General features: G+C 43.1%; 2 protein-coding genes and 1 long non-coding RNA gene across 5 annotated transcripts in view; 1 reads left to right on the top strand and 2 right to left on the bottom strand.

Moving 5' to 3' along the window:
- Positions 1 to 223: 223 nt before the first annotated feature.
- The window catches only part of sfl (sulfateless), a gene marked incomplete at both ends in the record, with an annotated part of 54425 nt that continues 33186 nt past the window's right edge, over positions 224 to 21462 (bottom strand). For all 3 annotated transcript variants that reach the window (NM_079222.5, NM_001414148.1, NM_001169883.3), the window contains 4 exons: positions 224 to 1641; positions 2727 to 3079; positions 3976 to 5860; positions 15626 to 15835. In NM_079222.5, the coding sequence (NP_523946.1) occupies positions 1539 to 1641; positions 2727 to 3079; positions 3976 to 5860; positions 15626 to 15835 (2551 nt within the window). The remainder of the gene's footprint in view (positions 1642 to 2726; positions 3080 to 3975; positions 5861 to 15625; positions 15836 to 21462) is intronic.
- On the top strand, positions 16153 to 16715 carry lncRNA:CR46500 (long non-coding RNA:CR46500). The gene has a single exon (NR_182251.1). It is a non-coding gene; the product is annotated as a long non-coding RNA:CR46500 (long non-coding RNA).
- Positions 17899 to 19599, bottom strand: betaTub65B (beta-Tubulin at 65B). The gene is made up of 2 exons (NM_168168.1): positions 19409 to 19599; positions 17899 to 19356 (listed from the first exon to the last, which is right to left on the bottom strand). Exons 1-2 carry the CDS (start codon positions 19463 to 19465, stop codon positions 18025 to 18027), a joined length of 1389 nt encoding a protein of 462 aa, NP_729172.1. The 5' UTR covers positions 19466 to 19599; the 3' UTR covers positions 17899 to 18024.

Below are 21462 nucleotides of genomic sequence, written 5' to 3'. Positions count from 1 at the left end.
CTAGCGAATACTCTTTCCTTTTGGTTCCTGAACTCGATAAATGTGGATGGTGCCCTCGTTAAAGGTGCATGTCTTAGCTTGTCGTGTTTACTTGGTTTTAGAACATTGTTTAGGTTCGTGTCTCGACTGTTTAGTCGGCTTGTGATTGAAATAGTTTTTTTAGTACAAAAGTAAACCTACTTTTCAAATTTCCCGCATAAACGCGCCAATGAATAATTCGCATCCATTTTACACTTGCAATAATTTCGCTTTTATTATTGTCGCATTACCAATCTAAACTTGAACTAGTCCTCATACATTTACGCATATATCCAACTATACAATAGAGCTTTGCTTAGTGCTGCGTTAAAAATACAACTAGAGTTTTACACTTTTACATCGAGGCCTGTGACAAGCGCATTTTAAGTCTACTTAGGCTAAAAACATCTATAATACACTTAGGGGATAGAGGCAGCCTTATGCTTAACGTACTAGTCCGATATATATATATATCTGGGTTTTACTGTAGCATTCGTTAACTGCTGGAACAAAGTCACAGTCGTGGCATGGATTTGAAATGCTTAAGGTACACAGAAGTTTCTGTGGCTGCCGTGTGTATAGTAGTACATAGTTATGTATTTTGGAGTTGTCAAAAGTTATTTGATCGAGTCTTTACGATGAGGAGAGCTGAATCGGTGTCTGAGGTAATAGTAATAACGAAAGTGCTGGATTATGCGTAAACTCAATTAGGCGCTTAATTCGCCATTGCCAACTAATAAACATTAAACAACTAACAAAGCGCATTTATGCATTTATTCATGATGCCTCATGATATTATTTATGATAATTTATAATGCGCAAGCATACACACACACTCATGCCTATTTACACAATGTCCGCAGATAAATTCACACAGATACGCACTCATACACTGTACAACTTTAGCTGACAACTGCAGTGACATTAATTAGCTGCAATAGCAACGAACAAAAAAGATTTATGCATGTTAAAAGCGACTAATTATGTTATTTTTTTCATCTTAATTTATCTTTTTTCTACGGTAGCTGCTGTTTTTAAGCTGTTTATAAGCTGGCCCTTTTCGTTTTTTTTTTTTTACTTTTGACAAGAGTCTGCAAAAGCTACACTGAGAATAGAAAATTGATTCCTCAATACGAAAAACAAAAAATCTTTGATTGGAAATAGAAAACAGAGTTGCCTTAAATAAGAAAACTACCAACTTACAATTTCTTTGACTTTTTAACTTAGAATTGCATTAGAATAACTTTAGAACTTAACTTTTAATGAATTTTAAATTTCTATTTGCAGAAGCTTGCCAAAAGTGAAAACTGGAAACGAGTGTGATAGATTTTCCATCGCAATTCCGTCAAATTTTCATCCTGTCAGTTGTGACGCCGTCGTCGCTGAGCGCTCTCCGCATTTTCGGCTGCCACATGCAGCCAATGCAACTGTTTCCTGAGTTTTGCCCGCAATTTGCGATACTTAGTGCCTCCTATGGAGCCGACACTACCTCCTCCACCTCCTCCACCAAACAGCTGCTATCACGTTCCCGTGGACAGGTCGTCTTTGAGCCATTGCGGTATTGGCCGCGAGCCCAGCTTTTTGAGCAGCTTCACCAGCGCCGTATTGTGATTGAGATAGTATCTGCAAACGAGAAAAGAAAACATAGAAATATGCCATCAGAATTTCACGTAGAACGCAACCAAAGTGGTGGCGCGAAATTAGAATTTCAAATCGCTGGTTTCCCGCCTCAAAGACAGAACAAATATGCAGATCGACACGGGCTTATCTTTTGCACCACCTCTTTGCTGGCTAAGTTTTTGAATATTTTACTTCAGTCTATCCCCACAGCTCTTGATGTTTTTTGTGAACGACTTGGATTGCTCAGAGCTGAGAGCAGATTTGTCTGCGGGAATTCGGACCAGTTTGTAATACCACCAATCTGAGGAACTAAGCTCAGGCCTTAAAAAAAAACAAAACATCTGGCAACCAAAAGAATATTAGATCATTTTATGTTTTTTTTTTCTCCACAATGAAAAGCAACATTTCCACTGCCGCTAATATAAACCTTTTTTTACCCACATCCACGAACGTAATCGTTTTTCTCCACCATCATCGTGAAATCTCGTCAGGAAACAAATTTCCCCAGCTTACAGGCACTTTTATTTGGCCAACTCCAACTCCCCTGATATATTTCCCATTTACTCCAGTTGAATGCCTCACAAAGTAGTCCATCTGTCCATCTCCATTCCCATTCGTTTGTGTACTTTCCGTGTGTTTGTTGGCCTAGAAAAATCCGGAGCGGCAAATCGTTTTCCTTGTCAACTGACAACAGCTGGCATACCGACGAAATCGCAGTACAGCAAAGTGCACTTTTAGCGGCCGCAAAGTGACGCACACATACACTTACACATACACATACACCTACACATATTCTTCGCACGAAGAAAAAGCGAGGAGTTTTGTCCCCACAACCCATGGCCACATATGTTCATTAATCCTTCACTCAAAGCAGCAAGGGATGTGTGCAGCTCCTTCGTCGTCCTGTCTGTCGTCCCAAATCACTCACACCGAAAACGCCGCCCACACGACTGATGGCTCGAACTTTTCATGATTTTCCCACCTTTCCCGGCTTTTCTCAGGTCCCTCTCTGCCCCGCCTATTTTTTTTTTTTTGGTTTTTTTTTTTTTTTGGATGGGATGGAGGAGGCAACATTCGATTTTACTCACCGCTGCAACAGCTTGGCACTGCGCTCATCCATCGCCGGATACTGGCGTCCCTTGGACTTTCCGAGGCATTTATTGCGCTTCTCGCTGACGGCCTGGCAGTAGAATCCCTTCTTCACATCGTATCGCAGGTGATTTGAATAATCGAGCAGCGGCTGGATTTTGAGGAAGCGCTGCAGCTCGTTCATCACATCGATGGGATTCAGGCGCAACTGTTCGCCATCGATGATGTGCAGCTGCTGGGCGGGATAGTAGGCCAGCCAGTGCTCCAAGTGCTGGGCATACTTGCCGGGATTTAGGCACCGGTTCCGCAGATCCTTCAGTGCCCTCGGTGCCGAGTCACTTGCCGTTATGACCTGTTCAAGTGGTTGGGGGGTGAAAAGAAGCGGAATGGTGTGAAATCAGTGTTCTTTCTAAGCATGAACACCCACAATTGCTCATATGCACGTTGAGAAATTGGCGCAGTATTTGGATACTTGCATCATAATAAAACAACAAGGAAGGTTTGTATGAAAACCCTTAAGATACTTATGAAATAATACGATTTCTAGAATATTTTTTCTCTTTGTTGTACTGTGGATTTTTACCCCTTTCCTCACAGTGCAGAAATGCTATTAAAGGAACGAGTTCTGAGTGCCTTGGCACGGACCTGGACACATGTCAAGGCAAGCTGGTGGAGCAATCTGAGGCATTCGGACATGTGTTAGTTGTGGGACAAGCTCGGGTGCAAATAGATATTTTCCGGCATGGAATTCAAATGAAATGTGCCAAAGAATCAACGAAAGAAGCTGCAGGATGTGTGGAGGCACCTTATTGCAACAATGGAGCAGCAGAACAAGTCCCACAAGTTGTTTCGAATTAAAACCAAATTTTCGTACATTTATTTTGTTTTTCTCGATTTTCTTTTGAGGTGAACCCAAATGAATTTTCCTGTTTGCTTAAATGTTTCTTTTCATTCTCCCCCTCCTCACAGTGCCAGATAAGAAATTGCAATTTGGGGAATTTGTATTCGCTTCACTTCATATCGAATGTATATCAATCAAGGGGGCACCATTTGATTTCCATAGCATGCAATGAGGCGAGTTAATTATAGTTTTCCATTGGGTTGGCTTGAAACCTTACAGAACATTGGACGTAAAAATAAAAACTGCAAATACAGATTGCTGGGAAATAAGCTGTCTAGATGAAGTACTCTAAAATTTTTCGCCTTTTTAAAATATATCCATATTTTTACTTCGTAAAACTGACTTACCTGATAGAAACTATAGTTGTTGGCTATAACATCGCCGTGGGAACGCTGATGCTGGTACCAGGAGTAGGCCCTCTTCGCAGGTGATATCAGAATCGTGACGATTTTTGCATGTGGAAGCAGGGCATGACTTCGTTTGGGCACAGCCTCGCCATCGAAATAGGTAGCACTCTTCTCGAACATGAAACGTGGCGATCCCAACTGGGTGGGCATCGGGGAACTCGTGTTGGGCAGCGATTCCGATGGAAAGAAGTCCATGTACCAGTCCAGACCACGATAGTAGTTGTTTCCGTTGAAGAACTGAACCTCCTCAAAGGTTTCGGGACTGGCGATGTTACTCGCAATACTGCCATGCATGGATAGGAATGTGTACAATGCAGTTGTGCCCGTTTTCTGCGGTCCAATTACCAAGAACTTGGGCAACGAATCGCAATTCTTGGTCTTTGACCAGATCTTCTTGTGGCGCACATCGTCACAGGGATTTCCCCACACGGGATCCACCTCCTCGGGATGCAGCCGGAAATACATCTCGGCCAGCTGAACTGGCGGAGCTGAGGCCAACTTAAGATTGGTCCAGCACTGTAGGAACTTGATCACCGATTGGAATGTGTACAGAGCCAGACGATCCGATCCATAGTTGGACATGTGCGTCATAAAGATGTTGATGGGATTATAGACAATGGTCTGGAAGAGTTCTCCACCCTGTATGGATTCATCTAGTTTATCTCTACCCCCCGGGTAGCGATCGATGTACATGGTGTGGGTGAATAGACCACAAGTTTGCCTCGGCAACACCATTATGTTGCGATGAATGAATCCTCTTCTCAATCGAGCTGGCCTCAAATGCGGATACTCTTCCGTGGACGTAACCTTCACGTTCCACACCTTTTTCCAAGCCATATATAGTAACTCATGGGCGGGGTAAACGCCTGAATGGTGCGGTGATATGGAGTAACCCGAATCCGTGGGTATGTTGTGATCCACAGCAAAGGCGTAGTTTAAGTGCATTTCTGCCATCAGGAGGGTTAGGTTATCATACAAATGAGGCTGCTGGTGCTTCCACATGTGCGAAAACCAGTTGAACTCCTGAACGTTCTGCAGTAGGAAATCATCACCCAGATTCTCTTCCCTCGTGCCATGATGATAGTATTTTCCCGAGAATCCCAGATTGAACCGGAAACCTGGAACCATTGCTGCTATATTCTTCTGGGTGGCTATTAGGGCTCTCACATCATCTGGTCGCAGTCTGGTGCCCTTCTCGCCCACGAATATATCATCTATATCGACTAGAATCATTCGCTCCAGATTCAAACTAAGTTGACCATGACTTAGATAGCTCAGAGCATCCAGGAAGACCAGACGATGAAGCCAAAAACGCAAACTGCTGCCGAATAGCACTCTTTGTATGCCATCCAACTGTCCGCGATCTTGAAGGACAGTAGTAAGAGGTAGTTGCACCTGGCCCACACTATCCGCTGGATACTCTTGAGTGTTTCTCTGCGCCCACTCCACTGGCTCATAGGTACTGTGATTATGCTGGAAAACCGCCCAATCATCTCCGGGCAGAGCTCCCCAAGCTGTTTCACCAGCTCGAGTTAATCGAAGCACTGATGACAAGGGATTCAAGCTCGCGTCTCTCAACCTCAGATTCGTGTTAACAAACAGCGGAAAGTCCCGAAGTTGGGCACCAACAAGAGTCTCTTCGCTGGGACTCACGAAACCCACAATTCCCACGGAGTACTCCCGGCAGTATTTGTCCAACAGCTCTCTATTCCATTTGTCCATATTGAGGTATTTATCCAGGTTCTCAAACACAATCACGCCATAACGACCTTTGTCGAGATTGGTAAGAACTGGTAAACTCTTGCCCGCCACTTCGATTTTATATCTGCAAGTAAAAGGAAATAGGGTTTTTAAAAATGTGTGAATAAGAATATATTATAATCGATAAAATTGAAAACAATATGAATAACAGGCTTATAACTATCAAATATTTGTGGCTAAAAATAATAGCAATCTTAATGATCATCGGCTTTTTTAATCCTAAACACATATCATAACCATTTTTTCAATAAACACTCTTCTGGTAAGCAATTTAAAACTGAAAAAAAAAAACATTACTCAAAAATTTTTCTATGCCAACCCAAACGGTCTTGCAACAAATGGCATATCACAATGGAAAATATCTGTGTGCCATAACTGTCAAACCAGAAACAACATGGCAAACAAAGATGGCGTTAGAAAGAGTTCCGGCCCAGATAGAGATAGAAAGAAAGTGCTTGTCAAATGTGACATTCATTGAGGGTGTGAGCAAATGAGACAAACGAAATCCTTCTTGGATTGGAATAGTGCAGCGAGAGCTGCATTTGACAGTTGGATGTCAAAAGCGGTTGGCTATGACAAGCCATATAGAATGGGTGACATTGCAATGCAATTGCGAAACCCCAAACGTGAGTTGCATGCAATAAGCTCGAGTTTGTTTAAGCTGGAAGAATGGATAAGCTTAGATTGTTCTGCCAAGAAAGCGAACAAATATAGCATAAATCTCAGCGAACGCTTTAAACTGCTTAATTTCCATTCGTTACGCATATCACATATGTATTTACGTATGCCATTCGTTATTCATTTCCATTTCCATAAACAGGAAAAGCACTTGGAAAAAACACAGCGAATGCCATAATTACATTGAACACGGTTGCATAAATATGCAACGTGCTTATGAATAAAATCAATTTCAATATTATTATTTTCGCTGAGTAAACGTGCTAAACGTTGCCATCTACCCTACCACTACTACTCATATTGTTCCCTTCGCCTGTGCGTAAATATTTTGCATAAATATTAAAATATTTTCACTGATATGGAATTTCCAATTGATTGAATTTCATGTCTGTCTCTGTGCATTTCACTTTGGGCGGTGGGCGAATGCATATGCATATACGGACCAAATGTCGGTTTTGGTTTTGCGTATATCCTGCATACACTGCCAACCAGCATCCTGGATCCTCCATCTACCACATCCTGTTGGCCGGCCAGCCAGCCAGTCGGCCCATTTAGCGGATTTTAAAGCTAAACAAGCCAAGCTCGTGACCGAGGCCGAAAAACCCAAACACAGACCCAAAAGCCAAAAAAAACTCAGTGATCCGATCCTTCGGCAAAATGTTGTCCACTTTATTCAATATGCCAAGCGGTGTTTCCACCATTTAAGGGGCCAGTACACGTAAACTCCGAAACGGAACGTAAAAAACCCAATGGAGCAGCCATTGTAAGCATTTTTATTGCTTTACTTTTTGTTGTTGTTTAACCCGCCGCACATTCGCCGAAGCATATTAAAAATATTTGCAACTGCCCCCGCAACCGTTCGGCTGCATATAAAAGTCATAAGGCAAAACAGTTTATATATGACTGAATGTGGTGCTCCACTGAGCCGAAACTGCTCCCTGTATATTGTAGATATATATATATATATATATATATATGTATATATATACAGATCTGCATGTATCCTTTGGAATGGGGAGTCCTTGCTCGTGAGCGTGGCGTATTATTGATAGTTTTGTGCGATGGGCCTGACAAAAAACGAAATGACTTTTGGCCTGGTCCCCCTGCGACCCGCTGAGTTATGGGAGTTGGAAAATAAAATCAGGTGGAGCGAGCTGGATACTTTTGGGTGGCGGTGGCTGTCGGGCGGTTAAAACGCTGACACACTGCATGCATTGCATATTTTATGGCGCGTCAACACGAGACCATGTGTCACCCGGCATGGGGTCTCCATTTTGGAGTAAAGGGTGGGGATTCTGCAGCAAGCCCATCAAAGTGGTCATTTATGTTTCGTCCGGATATTGAAAAATCGTGCGCCCAGCTCGACGGCTCGAGGACGAAATTCGCATAAAAGAATGGGAATATAAAGAGGTGAATTTAATGCGAGGATCGTCATTCAAGTCGTGATGACCTGTAGAATTGCATAAAAATAGCCAACAAATCAACATGAAACAGGTTTTTAAAACTATTTTGTAAAGAGATCGTGAAATATTGTTAGTATAAAACACAAGAGGTTTTTCTGTGTAAAAAAAAGCTAGACAAATTGGTTTTAGAAACCCAAACTGTGCTTCTAAAATTCCTTTAATTCACGAGCGGTTAATTATATATTTTTAAAACCTTATATATACCCACTGTCAAAGATAACAGCAAACACACCGAGCAGCCCAAAACGACCCACATCAAATGGCACATGGCACAAACGAGCCGCAGAGGCACCAAAAGAATTTTCATTGCATACTTTTCAGGTGTTTGGCGAGCTTCGGGGATGCCGGGGTAGATTTAATGCGAACTTCTGCTAGGTTATTCGAGTGCTGTAAGAGCATTAATTAAAGCGTTTTATCTGCACAAAATGTTTGTTTAATTAACTATATAATGACACTTTCCCTTGGTGCGAATGTGTTGCTGTGTGTATGTTGTTGTTTGAAATTTAATTGCCAGACGGCAAATGAGAGAAGTTCATTTACAGGCCCGCAGCGGATTTGTTTTAAAAACCCATTACCGGGTATTACTTGCAAGTAAATAAATGTTGTTTTTTCCTTCACCAGGCATACGCGTTTGCGTGTGTGTTTGTGTGTGTGTGAGTGAGTGAGTTGGGTGTTAGAGGGCTTGCGCTCATTTGTTTGCATTTGTATGGGGTGTTAAATTATCCTCGGGATAAACGTAAAAGTGCAAATGCCGGCGTGCGCGCTAGTACTTGTTTTTTCCTTTAACCCTGTTCTTCTTCTTGCCTCCGTTTCCGGTTCGTAGGTGTTCCCTGTTTGTTTGTCTGTCTGTCTGTCTGTCTATCTGTGTATGTGTGTCTGCCTGCCTCGCGCACTGAATGTGTGTGTGTGTCTGTGGGTGTTTGGCTGTGTTTGTTGGCCAACTCGCGCTTGTCGCTTATGCAACGCATTAAATGAGCTTAGTTTTAGTTGACTTCCCACTGCCACTTTGGCTTACAGGGTCTTGTGTCGACTCCGCTCGAGGAGCTGCCACATTCCGCTATACGCCCCCAAATGCCCCCGCAGTCCAGCAGCTGTGTTGTAATTTCATTAGAACGCTTTGGGGCTGCCGGTTTCATCTTGGTGGCGCATCTCACTTGGCCTTGTTGATATTTGCGCCAGGAAATTAAGCTGTAGGGCGAATCGCAAATTCAGATTCCGGCACTGGCTACGAAATCCTTGCGAAAACAAGAATAAATGTACAAAATTTTGAATGCATTTTATTGTGAATATTACGGAGAAGGGCTTCCCAAATAAATTTTAATTATAACATTCTAATTTAGGAAAGCTTTAATATTATATATATATTTCATTATGGTTTATACTGCTAATGTAGATTTCTTTCTATGTACCGAAGGCGAAGATCAAAATAGATAGTCACCTTCTTTAATCGAATAAAATCCTTAGGATTTATTTGGTCGTTTGAAGCGGTTTGCCGGCTGGTTTCTGTGGCCAGCCAGATGAATTGATCCCTGCCATAAGAGCCCACCACATGGCATTCGACCGTCAGGGCCAAAAAAGTAGGCAATCGCAAAAGTTGGCCCGTGAGGCAAAGTTTCAGCTTATTAGCTGTGAGTAATGATGCAATTAGCACGGTGGAGGCCATGGACTACCTGATTACTTGATTAGATGTGCTGTGGTAGACACGTGTGCTAATTAGTCGACAGGCGAGTGGGAGGCGATTGATTTCCATCAGTCGGACACGGAAATGGGAAAAATTGTAACATTCTAAGTTCCCTAACAATGGAAATTGTATATTACATGCCTTAAAGTGAACATAGAACTTAAAGCTAATGTGCACAGCAAATGCGCACTGAATAAATCCTTTGAAATTTAATTTAAACAATTAAATTTATAAGTAGCAGTAAGCTCGAAATAAAATGTAAAGCATAGTTAATTGAAATGATACTTGCAATAATTTAATACCCATAATGTAAAGGTGCATACATTGTTGTGGCTCACAATTTAAATAATCCAACAGATTTTCGATTTAATCTCTGCTGGATTAAAGTTCCTCCCACTCTACACGCGAATTTCCAATTAAATTCCTCGCATATTAAGACATTTTCCCCGTGGCCTATAATTTTCAAGCGTAATTAACCCCAACCAATACCCCCCTCTCCGCTACTCTAGTTACTTGAAATGGGAAGCATTTGCCCCAAGCAAAAGCACTTTGCCCGTTGCTTTAGCAACTCGCTGAGTAATCTATATATCATAAATAAAAATGCCCAAGAGGAGGTAACTGTGCGCGAGTGGCGGAAGTTACTTCTGGCTCGGGACACTAAACATTGTGAAAATTATACAACAAATGGCCATTACTCTATATGGCATCGGTTGGGAGGAGTCGCCAGAATCGTTAGGCCCTCCACGCCCACTCGGCGCGCAATCCATTCTTTCATCCTTTCGACGAGGGCAATAAATGAGTTTAAACTACAAAATTTATTATACGCGGCGAAACTACTTAAGTCACACACACAGCGATGAAAAAGAAAGGAGAAAATTTCACAGAGAAGCCAGAAGACACGCAGAGGCAATGTCCTTAAAGGCGCGACTTGTGATGGTCGCGGGGGAGGGGGAAACCCCCCTCCTGTTTAGGCCAATATAATCACGCAAGCCAGACGACGATGACGGTTCTTGGGGGAAAAGTCGGGGGCTACCTCCTGCTGCTTGAGTAATTCAATAAAATAACCAATTTGTTGAAAAAAAAAGTAGAGAATGGTTTGAGAAGGAAAGCAGCATAACAACAAGCGACAACAACAGCAAAAAGCCAACTTGTCACACAAAACATGAGCGTGGGTTACTCCGGGTTTCCAGGGGGTCAAAGGTTGCGGGAACAATCTCTGTGCACAGCATCCAACAACAACAACTCGAACTGCCGCGTCACGTGCTAAGCGCCAGAGCAAAAAAAAAAATATTTTTTTTTTTATATTTTTCCCTCTATTTTCTGCACAAACACAGGGGCGAAAAAAAATATAAGGACCATACACATATGGCAACATATATGTACGTATGTACATATGTGTGCAGGGAGACTATATTGTATGGCCATTGTCGTGGCCTAAACAGTGGAAAGCATTTTCATGAAATCTTAATGGAACGATTCTTATAAATTGAATTCAGATTTGTGGAATTTTTAATTGCAAACGAAATGGAATTTTCAATTTTTAAAAAAGAGCTCTTAGCACTCGAATGACCCATACAAACGTTATTATTCATCAATTCAATTTGTGGGATTTGAAAAATACAACATGTATTTGTGGAATTTGTAATTAGAAAGGAAATGGAATTTAAAGACTTGACTTGTCAAGTTATTTATTAAATGGGGTTGTGAAATTTGAGTTTGATAGCTTGAGCAATGCGGCTAAGTTATTTAAAGCTGCAATGTTGGCCTTAAATTTAAAATTAGAATATTGATTTATTAAGGAATTTTATAAGATAAAGAAGGGGTACACTTCAATTTCTTCAAGGAGCCATAAGAAGACACGCCAAAATTGCATATTTTGTTCTAATAAATCTAGTAGCGCACATTTTCTTAAAGAAAAGCCAACCGCCAAGGAAATTATATAATTTTACAGCCCATTGATTCCCACTGTGGCACAACAGATAGTCTGCCTGCCTGGTGGCTGGTTAAACTCCATTGACTTGTGAAAAATTGAAAATAAAAATTTTCCGCGACATTATTAAAGTAAACATTGGCGAAAAGGGTGTGATTATGACGAGCCAAGCGCAGGAGAAGCCAGCAGGAGCAGCTAGGAAGGATCCTGGCCAAAATCGAGAAAAGCGGGCAAAAGGGGAGCCAAGTCCTCTAGCCAAGTTCTCTATTGAGCAACCAGCTCTACCCATGGCAAGCTTCCAATTGTGGTGGCTGTTTATGGCGCTTGCCATGTGTCTGCGCGAATTGACGTCAGTCGTGGAAGGGATGAGCAGTGGGTTGTTGGGTCTGGCGTTCGTCGTTATGCGCCTTTTGGCATTTCGCGTTTTAAAAAGTTGGGGCTCCCAGTGGCGCAATCAGCGCCCCGGAATAAGCGAAAGGATGAGCGCAGTTTTTGGGGCTGGGCCACCACAAGAGCATGCTACATTATTCACACACACCCATACAGCCACACACCCACACCCACACTAGGGCACCCATCAGGATGGTTGGTTTCGGGGGTCCTTGGTTCAAATGATAACAAGGCTGCTGATGACTTCCGTGTGCTGACTGCTGACTGCTGACTTGACTTTCCGAGTCAGCCGCCTGACTTGGCTTTCCCTTAACCTCCATATTCCCCAAATCAAAAATTGAAAATAAGGTTAAGTAGCTATTACGCTCGCATATACATGACCCCCCCATTATTGCGCACATTATAAATGGCAATTTAATAAACGATGGCATAGCAAAGAACCATTGAGGCGATGTCTTTTGGGCCGGGTAATTACCTTGGAAAATTTCATTAGAATTTCACGGCGCATTAGAGGCTGAAACTTGCCCCTAACACTCACCCAAAAATTCCTCCTTTTTTTTGGAGGCTATCCAGCTTACAAATGGCGGCAATCCGGGCGTAAAAACTTTTGCAAAACTTTGCATACTTGCTGGCGCGCGCGGCTTTTGGCCAGAAATTTGTATGTACAACGTGGACCATTTGTTCGGGGAGGGTAAAAAAGAAGAGAAGAGCGTCCAAAAGTTGGCAATCAATCAATTGGCCAGGCTAATTGGAGCGGCTAAAAGAGCGGCAGCGATTACAAAGTGAAAAGCGTTGTAGCCAAAAATGTAACGAAACTCGCATTGGGGGCAACGCCACTTTGCAACATTACGCATACGTCAAGTGCGACACTTGGAAAGTCACCGAGTGAATTTTTCATGACTAATTGAGTGGCAACTTGGGAGCAATGAGCAGCGTCGCTTCGGTTCATAAATAATTGATAATGGGGAAAAGCGAGTTCTAGGATTGCCTTGCCAAAGATACACGACCGTCGAATGCACCTGCGTCCCGCCCACGCACACACTCACGATACCTGGGACGCATTTCAATAATGGCTGCCATGGCGCCAGCGACAACTTTGATTGCCTGTGCCTTCTGCATTTGTAACCTGTGCGTTGTGCGTTCTGCGTTCTGCTGTTGAGTTGTAGGATGTTTGGCTCCAGGCAGCACTGCAACAAACATGTACTACATTATATGCTAGGACCAATCCATCTCTACTGCTTGTTTGCCTGCTCCTTCAATGCACAGGGGAAAAAAATGGAGCAACGTAAAGTTGCAGATCTCATATTGTTCAAAGAAATGGAGCTAGGATGGATACACAAGTATGAAGTATAAGTTTGCCAAGATTTTAGGAGTTTACATCACTCACACTGAAAATATTTAAAGCTGAAATTATCTAGGATACTCAGCTTCACATCTTGCTATTTAACTATGTAATTTTCCTTCTGTGTACTCATCCGATCTGCTTTCGGTTCTCTGATATGCACACACTTCAACTCCCTCACAAAAGTCATCAGCAATAATGAGATGGTAATGTTAATGAAATTTGTTGGCCGTCTCCCTCGACTACGGGCAAAGTTTGGAGTACCCGAAACCCCAAGGAAGCAGCAGACTAGTCACTGAAGAGTACACTAATGAAGTCATTGATAAGCAGCGGGAGTAATGGCAGCATCAAGGACCCACGCAGATCCTACCAACACCCGACTCCCGGGCTCATATGACCAAGTTGATTAGGTCATGAGAGTCATTCGCCTGCATATTTGGTTACAGCGCGGGAGACAATGGCTGGCATTACTCAACTGGTTGGGGCTTTTGGGGGGGAGGGGACGGCAAGTGGAATGAAATGAAGGGGACTGATTCTATGGCTGACTGAATGGCATTGCTGCTGTTGCTATTTGTACTTGAAATCTCATTAAAGTTGAAGCACTTGTCTGCTGATGAAGGAGTACGAGTCGCTAGTCTTTGGGAAATGCAAAGCACCGAGCAAAGAACGAACAGCTAGTTTTCTTACAGCCATAACGACAAAATTTAATTATACAACACAAAAGCCAAAGGAGTCGCCCAAACAACATCAACAAAAGCTGCGGCAAATTGAAATTCTTGCCCTTTGACTTTTCGAGGCTGCGAACAGCCATTTGCCTCGGGCTTCTTTCTCTATTCCCATCTATGAAAAACTAACCACTCTTCTTGCCTTCCCTCTATAACCGCAATTTACACAATTCACAAACATGTGTATGTCGTGCATTTTAAAAAGAGAGTGTGAAGAAAAAAAAATTGCATAAAAATGGTATTGAAAAGTTTGCCACGCCCTCCCGGTGCCAAAGTGCAGCTGGTATAATAATTGCGGTTACTCGCAGGAGGCTGCTTCCTGCGGTCATTGCGGTTAACCAATTGGGCGGGCCTAGAATGGCCCACACCTACACACAGGACATCCGAGCACCCACACCAGCACACACCAGTAAAAGGCGGCCGACAGGAGAATTACAAAGGCATAACCTAAGGAAGAATAACTCTTTGTGTGCGCCATAAGGAAGGCAACGTAAATGTAGCCGGCGAAATTAGGGAATTGGAAATACCCTCAGGGAGTAAAAAGCAAACCAAACTGGTTGAAATGGTTTACCCATTTCATTTCAGACTAAACTTTGTAGCAGCGTTAATTCAAAGATCTAAAATCAACATAATATTGAATTAATAATACTATAAGTACAATACAATTTAGGCAATTCCTTTAAGCCCCAACAGCATTAATCATAACATGAATAACTGTGTTTCTTCCAAGCATAAATTAATTGGGACCATTGTACAATCTTGAAATGCTCTCGAATTACGCAACATTGCTGTCAGACTCTGTGTGTTTATGGCTTACAGTCATCCCCAAGGGACTCAACTCCTACTTGAAGTTCAGCACTTTGTTGGCCGACTGCAGGCGGTGTGGTCGGGAAAAACTGCTGACTTGGTCAGTTGGAGGTGAAGGAGGAAGAGAAGGAGGAGCCATGTGAGCCAGACGACTGAAGATACCCGGGGCAGGTGAGACATACGCCAGGGAAAACGAGACTTCCGCCTGAGCTGGCCGCCCAGATGGATGGATGTGCTGGATGGATATGGATGGTATGCCTCGGCAAGGATGCTCGGGATGCGGCGCCGTTTGGCAGGCCACTCGACCACAAAAGCATAAGTTGCCAATTAAACTGGAATGCTTTGCTGGTTGCCCGCAGCAGCAAAGAGGAGCAGTGCTTCCCCCCAACTGGAGAGACACAGGCACAGAGACAGCCACAGACACAGAGACACCGAGACGAGGAGAAGCTGCATAGCTTGGCATATTAATTTCATAACCTGCCTTTTTATGGCCAACTACCCAAATTGGGTCAGCATTGACAATGGCCGGAGCTGCAGGAGCAAAGGAACCGAAGAGCGGAACACGGGGAACTAGAGCATTTCAGAGTCCAGGGTCCGGAGGACCTCACTTGGCACTCCCCATTCATTATGCCTCGGTGTCTCTTTCTCTGTGTGTGTGTGTGTGTGTGTGTGCAGCTGGTGTTGGTTTCGCTGCCACTTCCGTTTCCCAGTTACTTTGAGTGTAATAATTATCGCCGCATCGCTGCCTTCGCAATTATGCAAATTTGCCAGAGCTAATTGTCTATGATTTCTCTTTTGCCCTGCGAAACTTACTTGATCCGATTGTAGACGAGCAGCTCGGCAATGTCCCTGCCGAGACCGGAATATGTGGTCTCCACAAAAACGAGGACCTTGGGATCGATCCGTAATCGAGCCTCGGAACGATGGTCGGGCGCTGGGGAGGCATTCCGGATGTGTTTGCCACCAGAGTTGATCATGCGGCAGTTGATAATGGGTGCGGGATGCGTGTCGCGTTGAATAAGTCTGAAAGAATAGAAATAAATTTAATTTATAGGATAATCTTTTTAAGAAAAATTATTACTAATAGGATGAGGGATGCTGGAAGAATATTGAAATGCTTTCATATATTTGTTTTCTCTCTTTAGATCGTTTTAACCATTTAAACCTTTGAGTAATACTTTACGTGGTATAAGCCTTCTATAAGCCCCCGCCAACAGAGTTAAGCTTTAAGCCAACTGCTTTCCTTTGTTTTGTTACCTTTTTGGGCACGCCCAAACCCCCCTTACAGAGCTCGAATATATTTAAACATTTACCAAAGCAATTAAATGATATAACGGAGCAGACGTTGACTTTTGGAGCTGTCAGAGGGAAAACTCATGCATAAAAAAATATGCTAGAAATAATAAAATGGCAAAATGCACAAAGTCCCGAATTGCAACATTTCGTTGGAGGGTAGATAAGCAAGAGGCGGCAAACTTGCCAGTGGAGAGCTGTTCTTCCGCTCCAAAAGAAGAAGACGATGAAGCGCTGGTGGCGTTCATTTATTGTATTTGCTTTGTCGACCGACTGCTGCAGGGTATTTTGTGTGGCAGAAACATGGATGCAAATATAGGGAGGTGCTGCTGTGACACAACACCGCATGTTGCAGGCCAAAAGTATGAAATAGTAGCTGGGGAATCGTGGCAACGGCAGCCAAATTGAGATACGCGACAACGCTGCGTATGCGTAATATGCAAACATCGTTGGCGGCTGTCGTTAGCGTTGGGTAGATGTGTGGCGTTTCCCGGTGCCTGTTGGCTGCCACAAAGATAAAAGCCAACCGCCAGATGTCTTTCAATACCAGTCTTGTTATGTCACACAAAGAGAAAGCAACAACAGTATTGTATTCTCATTTCCCTAATACAAATACGTCGGATTTTATGATTTTATACTACGTCTATGTTATTTTTTCCATTTCAATAGTATCATGTATCTTATCTCAAAAATTCTAAGTTTATTGAGCTATAAAGTATTTGTTCTTGATTTATAACATTTAATAGATGAAGTTTCTTTACCAAAAAAATGGACATATAAACAATATATTATGCCGTTTTTCACAGTGCGCCCATTTTAGAAGCTTATCCTCAGGCTTGTCTCACATATCTTCATTTGCTTGGTGTTCCTGGGTCCTTGAGCTTCTTCGTCCTCTTTAAACGGCAACAATGCGGCTCATTAACAAACCAACAACGAGCTGAATACTGAGCCATCTAATGTAAGTTTGCCAGCAGTCTCAAATATCCTTTTAGTCTGTCTCTGTGTGGGTCAGAACTTTTCTCATAGGAGTGGAAAAGTTTGTGCCCTAAAACTGCCTGAGAATCACCTTTGACCTGGGCAACTTTTCTATTTAGATGTTATCCAACCTTTCGTGTTGCCCTGCCCACTGCTCTGTGTTATATCCTTCACGTCGAGTGGAGCGTTTTATTATAAAGCTTATGCAATTTCCACATATCCTTGTTGCATCCTGCTAACCTTTAGCAAGGCAGTCTTCAGGCAGTCCATTGCAACAGGAAGAAAATAATAATAACGAAAACATGCAACAGTGAAAGCGCTTAGGTAAAAGCGGCAACATGTGTAAAATCCTTTTGCCGAGCGCCTTTCAAGTAAAATCCCCAAAATTAACAAAAACCTATTAGGCCAAACCCCGCAATCTGAAAGGGTACCGTTCACAGGACATGCATACAGCAGGACCCAACTGGCTGCCTTGCAAATTGTAAATACTTTTTGCATTACAAAAATGTGGGGGCTGGCCCGTGTGGTTGTAGAACGCCCAGGATCCCAGGTCCTGGCAGGCTGGCAAAACTTTTGCACTGCCAAAACAAAATATTTAGATAGCAAACGAACATATATATACACGCCAGGCTAAACACACACGTTCAGGTATAAAACATGTAGGTCCACCAAAAATTTCAGATAGGATAGTTTTTCTTTTTCTTCTTTTTAGTTTTGTTACCCCAAATGCATTTTAAACATGGGAAAAAGTACTGGAGAATATAATGCGAAAGCATTCGGTGGCCAAATTTATAACTTTTCAAAAACAAATGACACATATACCTAAAATATATATTTTTCTACTCGAAATATGTCCTGATTCCAAGACGCGTAATTACAAATGAACACTTTTGAATTTGGTGAACCCTGATAACTATCTCTCTGAATTAAATGTGGAAGGAATATTATTCGGTGCAATATTGACAATGGGCTTCGGGCGTGGCCTCCTCTTCACCGCTTTCGGCGCTTCCACTTCGGCCACCGCCTCCTCCACCGCCACCACCGGAATCCTCGCCCTCAGCACTACTGCGGTAATCATCGATGATGGCTTGTAACTCCTGCTGCGCATCCTGGAACTCCTGTTCCTCCATTCCCTCTCCCGTGTACCAGTGAAGATGGGCCTTGCGCCGCAACATGGACATGGAAGCGTCCAGTAATCGCTGGAACAGCGTCTGAATCGCCGTTGTGTTGCCAATGAATGTAGCTGACATCTTGAGGCCCCTCGGCGGTATATCGCAAATAGCCGTCTTGATATTGTTGGGTATCCAGTCCACGAAATTGTTGATATTCTTATTTCTCACCCCAGTCATCAGTTGATCCACCTCACGCGGTGACATTCTTCCTCGGAAAATTCCAGCAGCGGTCAGCAGTTTGCCCTTTCGAAGATCGATGGCACAGAGCAGATTATTACTGTAGAAGATCTGCTGCACCAGCTCCGAAACGGTACCCTTGCTGAACTGCTGCTGCTTGCAAGTGACCAATGGTGCGAATCCCGGTATGAGGAAGTGCAGCCGCGGGAATGGCACCATATTTACATAGATCTTGCGCAATCCAGCATTCAGTTGGCCAGGAAACCGCAGGCAAGTGGTTATACCCGACATGGTCAGGGCTACTATGTGGTTAATGTGCTCGTAGCCGGACATCTTGAGCTTCAGGTTTCTATTGCAGATTTGGAACAGTGCCTCGTTATCAAGGCAGAAGGTTAAATGCGAATTGTTAACCAAGGCGGGAGTACTAAGTAGGGCATTATAGGGTTCCACAACCACCTGCGACATATTCGGCGACGGAATGGTCACATAGTTGCAGAGTAAATTATCCGGATACTGCTCCACCAGGGCCTCCATTATTAGAGAGGTCAAGCCGGAGCCAGTTCCGCCTCCGATAGAGTGGAGCAACTGAAAGCCCTGCAACGAATCCACCGATTCGACCTCCCGGCGCGTATTTTCTAGCACCTGATCTAGAATGGCGGCACCATCCGTATGATAGCCACGTGCAAAGTTGTTCCCAGCACTCTCCGATCCAGCCACAAAGTTCTCCGGCCTATACAGCTGACTGCTGGCGTTGAGACGCTGAATGGTGCTGGCTTCCGTGTCTATCAGTATGGTGCGGGCATAGAACCGTTTGCTGGCCGTTGCGTTAAAGAACACATTGATCCGCTCCAGCTGAAGTGGACTGGTGCCGCCAAATCGACCAGAAGCATAATCCACACCGTGTTCATGTGAAATCACGTGCCAGAACTAGAAAAAGTTGAACACTTAGCACATCACCTATATCACCTGGTATACCCACAGAATCTCCGATGGCATTTCCGGCTCCGCCGATCTGCAGTGTGACAATCTCCCTCATTTCGACCCAATCTCCGCTCCTTAAAAACCACTAATCTAGGGGCTGCCTCCTCATCCTGTCCTCCACTTTTCTCGCTCATGCGCTTTGATCAAAGGCTTACAGTAAGCTGGACTTCTCCCGGCCAACCTGATCACAAAATTTCGACGGTAACTAATTCTAAAAATCTTCAAATTTTTAAACTTTTCTTTCAAACCATAAGGGCTTTGACCAATCCAAATAAAATTGGAGAAATCATTATTACTCTGAGTACTAATATTCCCGAAGAACTTGTACAGTGCGAGTTTCGCTTCAGTTTCAAAGTGCATGCTAAATTTATGCGAAATTTGTGTGAGTTAAGGAAATATTTTCATTGAAACACCTAAAACGTGGCATTCAGAACGGAAAATAAAATGTAATTTAACTCTACTTTGTACGTGTGCTGGCGAAAAACTTTGGTAATGCCTCCAATTTCAGCTTTTACATTCACTTTACTGTTGCATCCAAAGGCAATTAATTTTGATTTGGTTTAACGAGGGAAATGCTTTCTTAATTAAATCAGTCTTATTCATGTGAAATTATTTCTGCACTGTTTAACATATATACAAATATATCTTCATTTGGTGTGTCAAAGACTTTATTGAATTTCATTACACCTTAATTAAGGCTTTCAACGACTTTTCCTTTACATTTCTGTCGTGCTAATAAACAATAAATTCTGGATGACCTGGCAGAAACTTGTAGGAAAACTTTTCCTATAAAATCTTTGCTATTCATTAAATTAATTTAACAAATAACCCCTTTTTCCTTTTGTTATCAGACTATTGATTGATAATTTTTCTTGTCCCCCAACCACATTTATTCATACCTTTTCCCCTGTGAAAGCAACAAAGTAACTATTTCGTAGTTTTTACAATCCTTACAGGACATTTTCATAGTTGATCAGCGAAGGGCAAAACTTTTGTGACTCCTGACGCCCTGCGGCATGATGAAGAAATTTTTGCTGCTTACTCAGCCTTCTCGTTTGCATTTTCGTGCAACCTGTTCTGTTTTGGCCTGGCCTCTCAGTTGGCTGATTTATTTGTGCACAGCACAAAATTTCCGTTTCCGTTGGCGAAGAGGTGGTGGGCGGGGGCGTGACGAGGTGGGCTGGGGTCCCAGGGCCGTAGCTTCGTCTTTTGTGCTGCATAAATTAGGCAACAAAAAGTCAGTTTATGCATTTGCGACGTGTTATTTATGCGGGCGTGCAACAAACTTGGCAAGCAGCTCGCAGCTCTCTTGCAAATGTTGCACTGTCAACGAAGCTGGGAGAAAAGTGGCGGGGAAAGCTGATGGAAAAGCAGAGCAGAGGAAAAGGCTTACGGCCATGAGCGTGGCCAAGGCTTATTAGTCAAGTTGAAAGACATGACGCGGAACGGTTTTATTGAATCCGTGAGCGCATATATATGTAGGGATTTTCCAGCATGTACGTATACGTAACTTGTGGGACTTTAAAGCTTTTCCCTCGTTACAATGGGATAGCCGAATGGCCCAGAATATTATGACCGACTTCGAGCTGCTGCGAGCTGGGCAAGCTCCGCAGCTCAGACAATAAATCGTATGTAAAAATTTGTAATAAATTCGCAAAGTAGCAAATGCAGCAGCCGCAGAAGCGAGAAGCGCGGCCAACAGGGCGCATACGTAATGCAGATTTTCACCGAAGGAAAACCCAAAAAAAAAAACGGGGCAGCCCCAGCCGCCGCAGCAAATGCATAATAAAATGCGAATCTAGCACAAGGATATGTGTATATGCTATATAAAAGGGATATCTGAGGACAAAAAAGGAACGTAAAAAATATTTAGTTCCCCTCCGCAAAAAAGTAAAACGAATAAGGCAAACAAAATGGGAAGAGTGCTGGGCAAATGCAACAAAAAAAAAAAAAAACCAAGCTAAACTCGGTCGAAACGAAGACAAAGCGGCCACTTAAACAGAAATGGTAAAAGCAAAGAGAAGCGAGCCGGCGAAATGAGCGGGCTGAGTA

This window comes from Drosophila melanogaster, chromosome 3L, assembly GCF_000001215.4.
Source record: "Drosophila melanogaster chromosome 3L".
In the NCBI taxonomy this organism is placed as follows: Eukaryota; Metazoa; Arthropoda; class Insecta; order Diptera; family Drosophilidae; genus Drosophila; species Drosophila melanogaster.
Note: the sequence above shows the minus strand (reverse complement) of the source record. Positions and strands in the feature narration are given on the sequence as shown.

Excerpts from the sequence above, each read along its gene's own strand:
- betaTub65B (NM_168168.1), bottom strand. The coding sequence starts at position 19,465 with ATGAGGGAGATTGTCACACTGCAGATCGGCGGAGCCGGAAATGCCATC. Across the intron at positions 19,357-19,408 it reads GAAATGCCATCGGAGATTCT|TTCTGGCACGTGATTTCACA; the intron begins GTGGGTATACCA and ends AACTTTTTCTAG.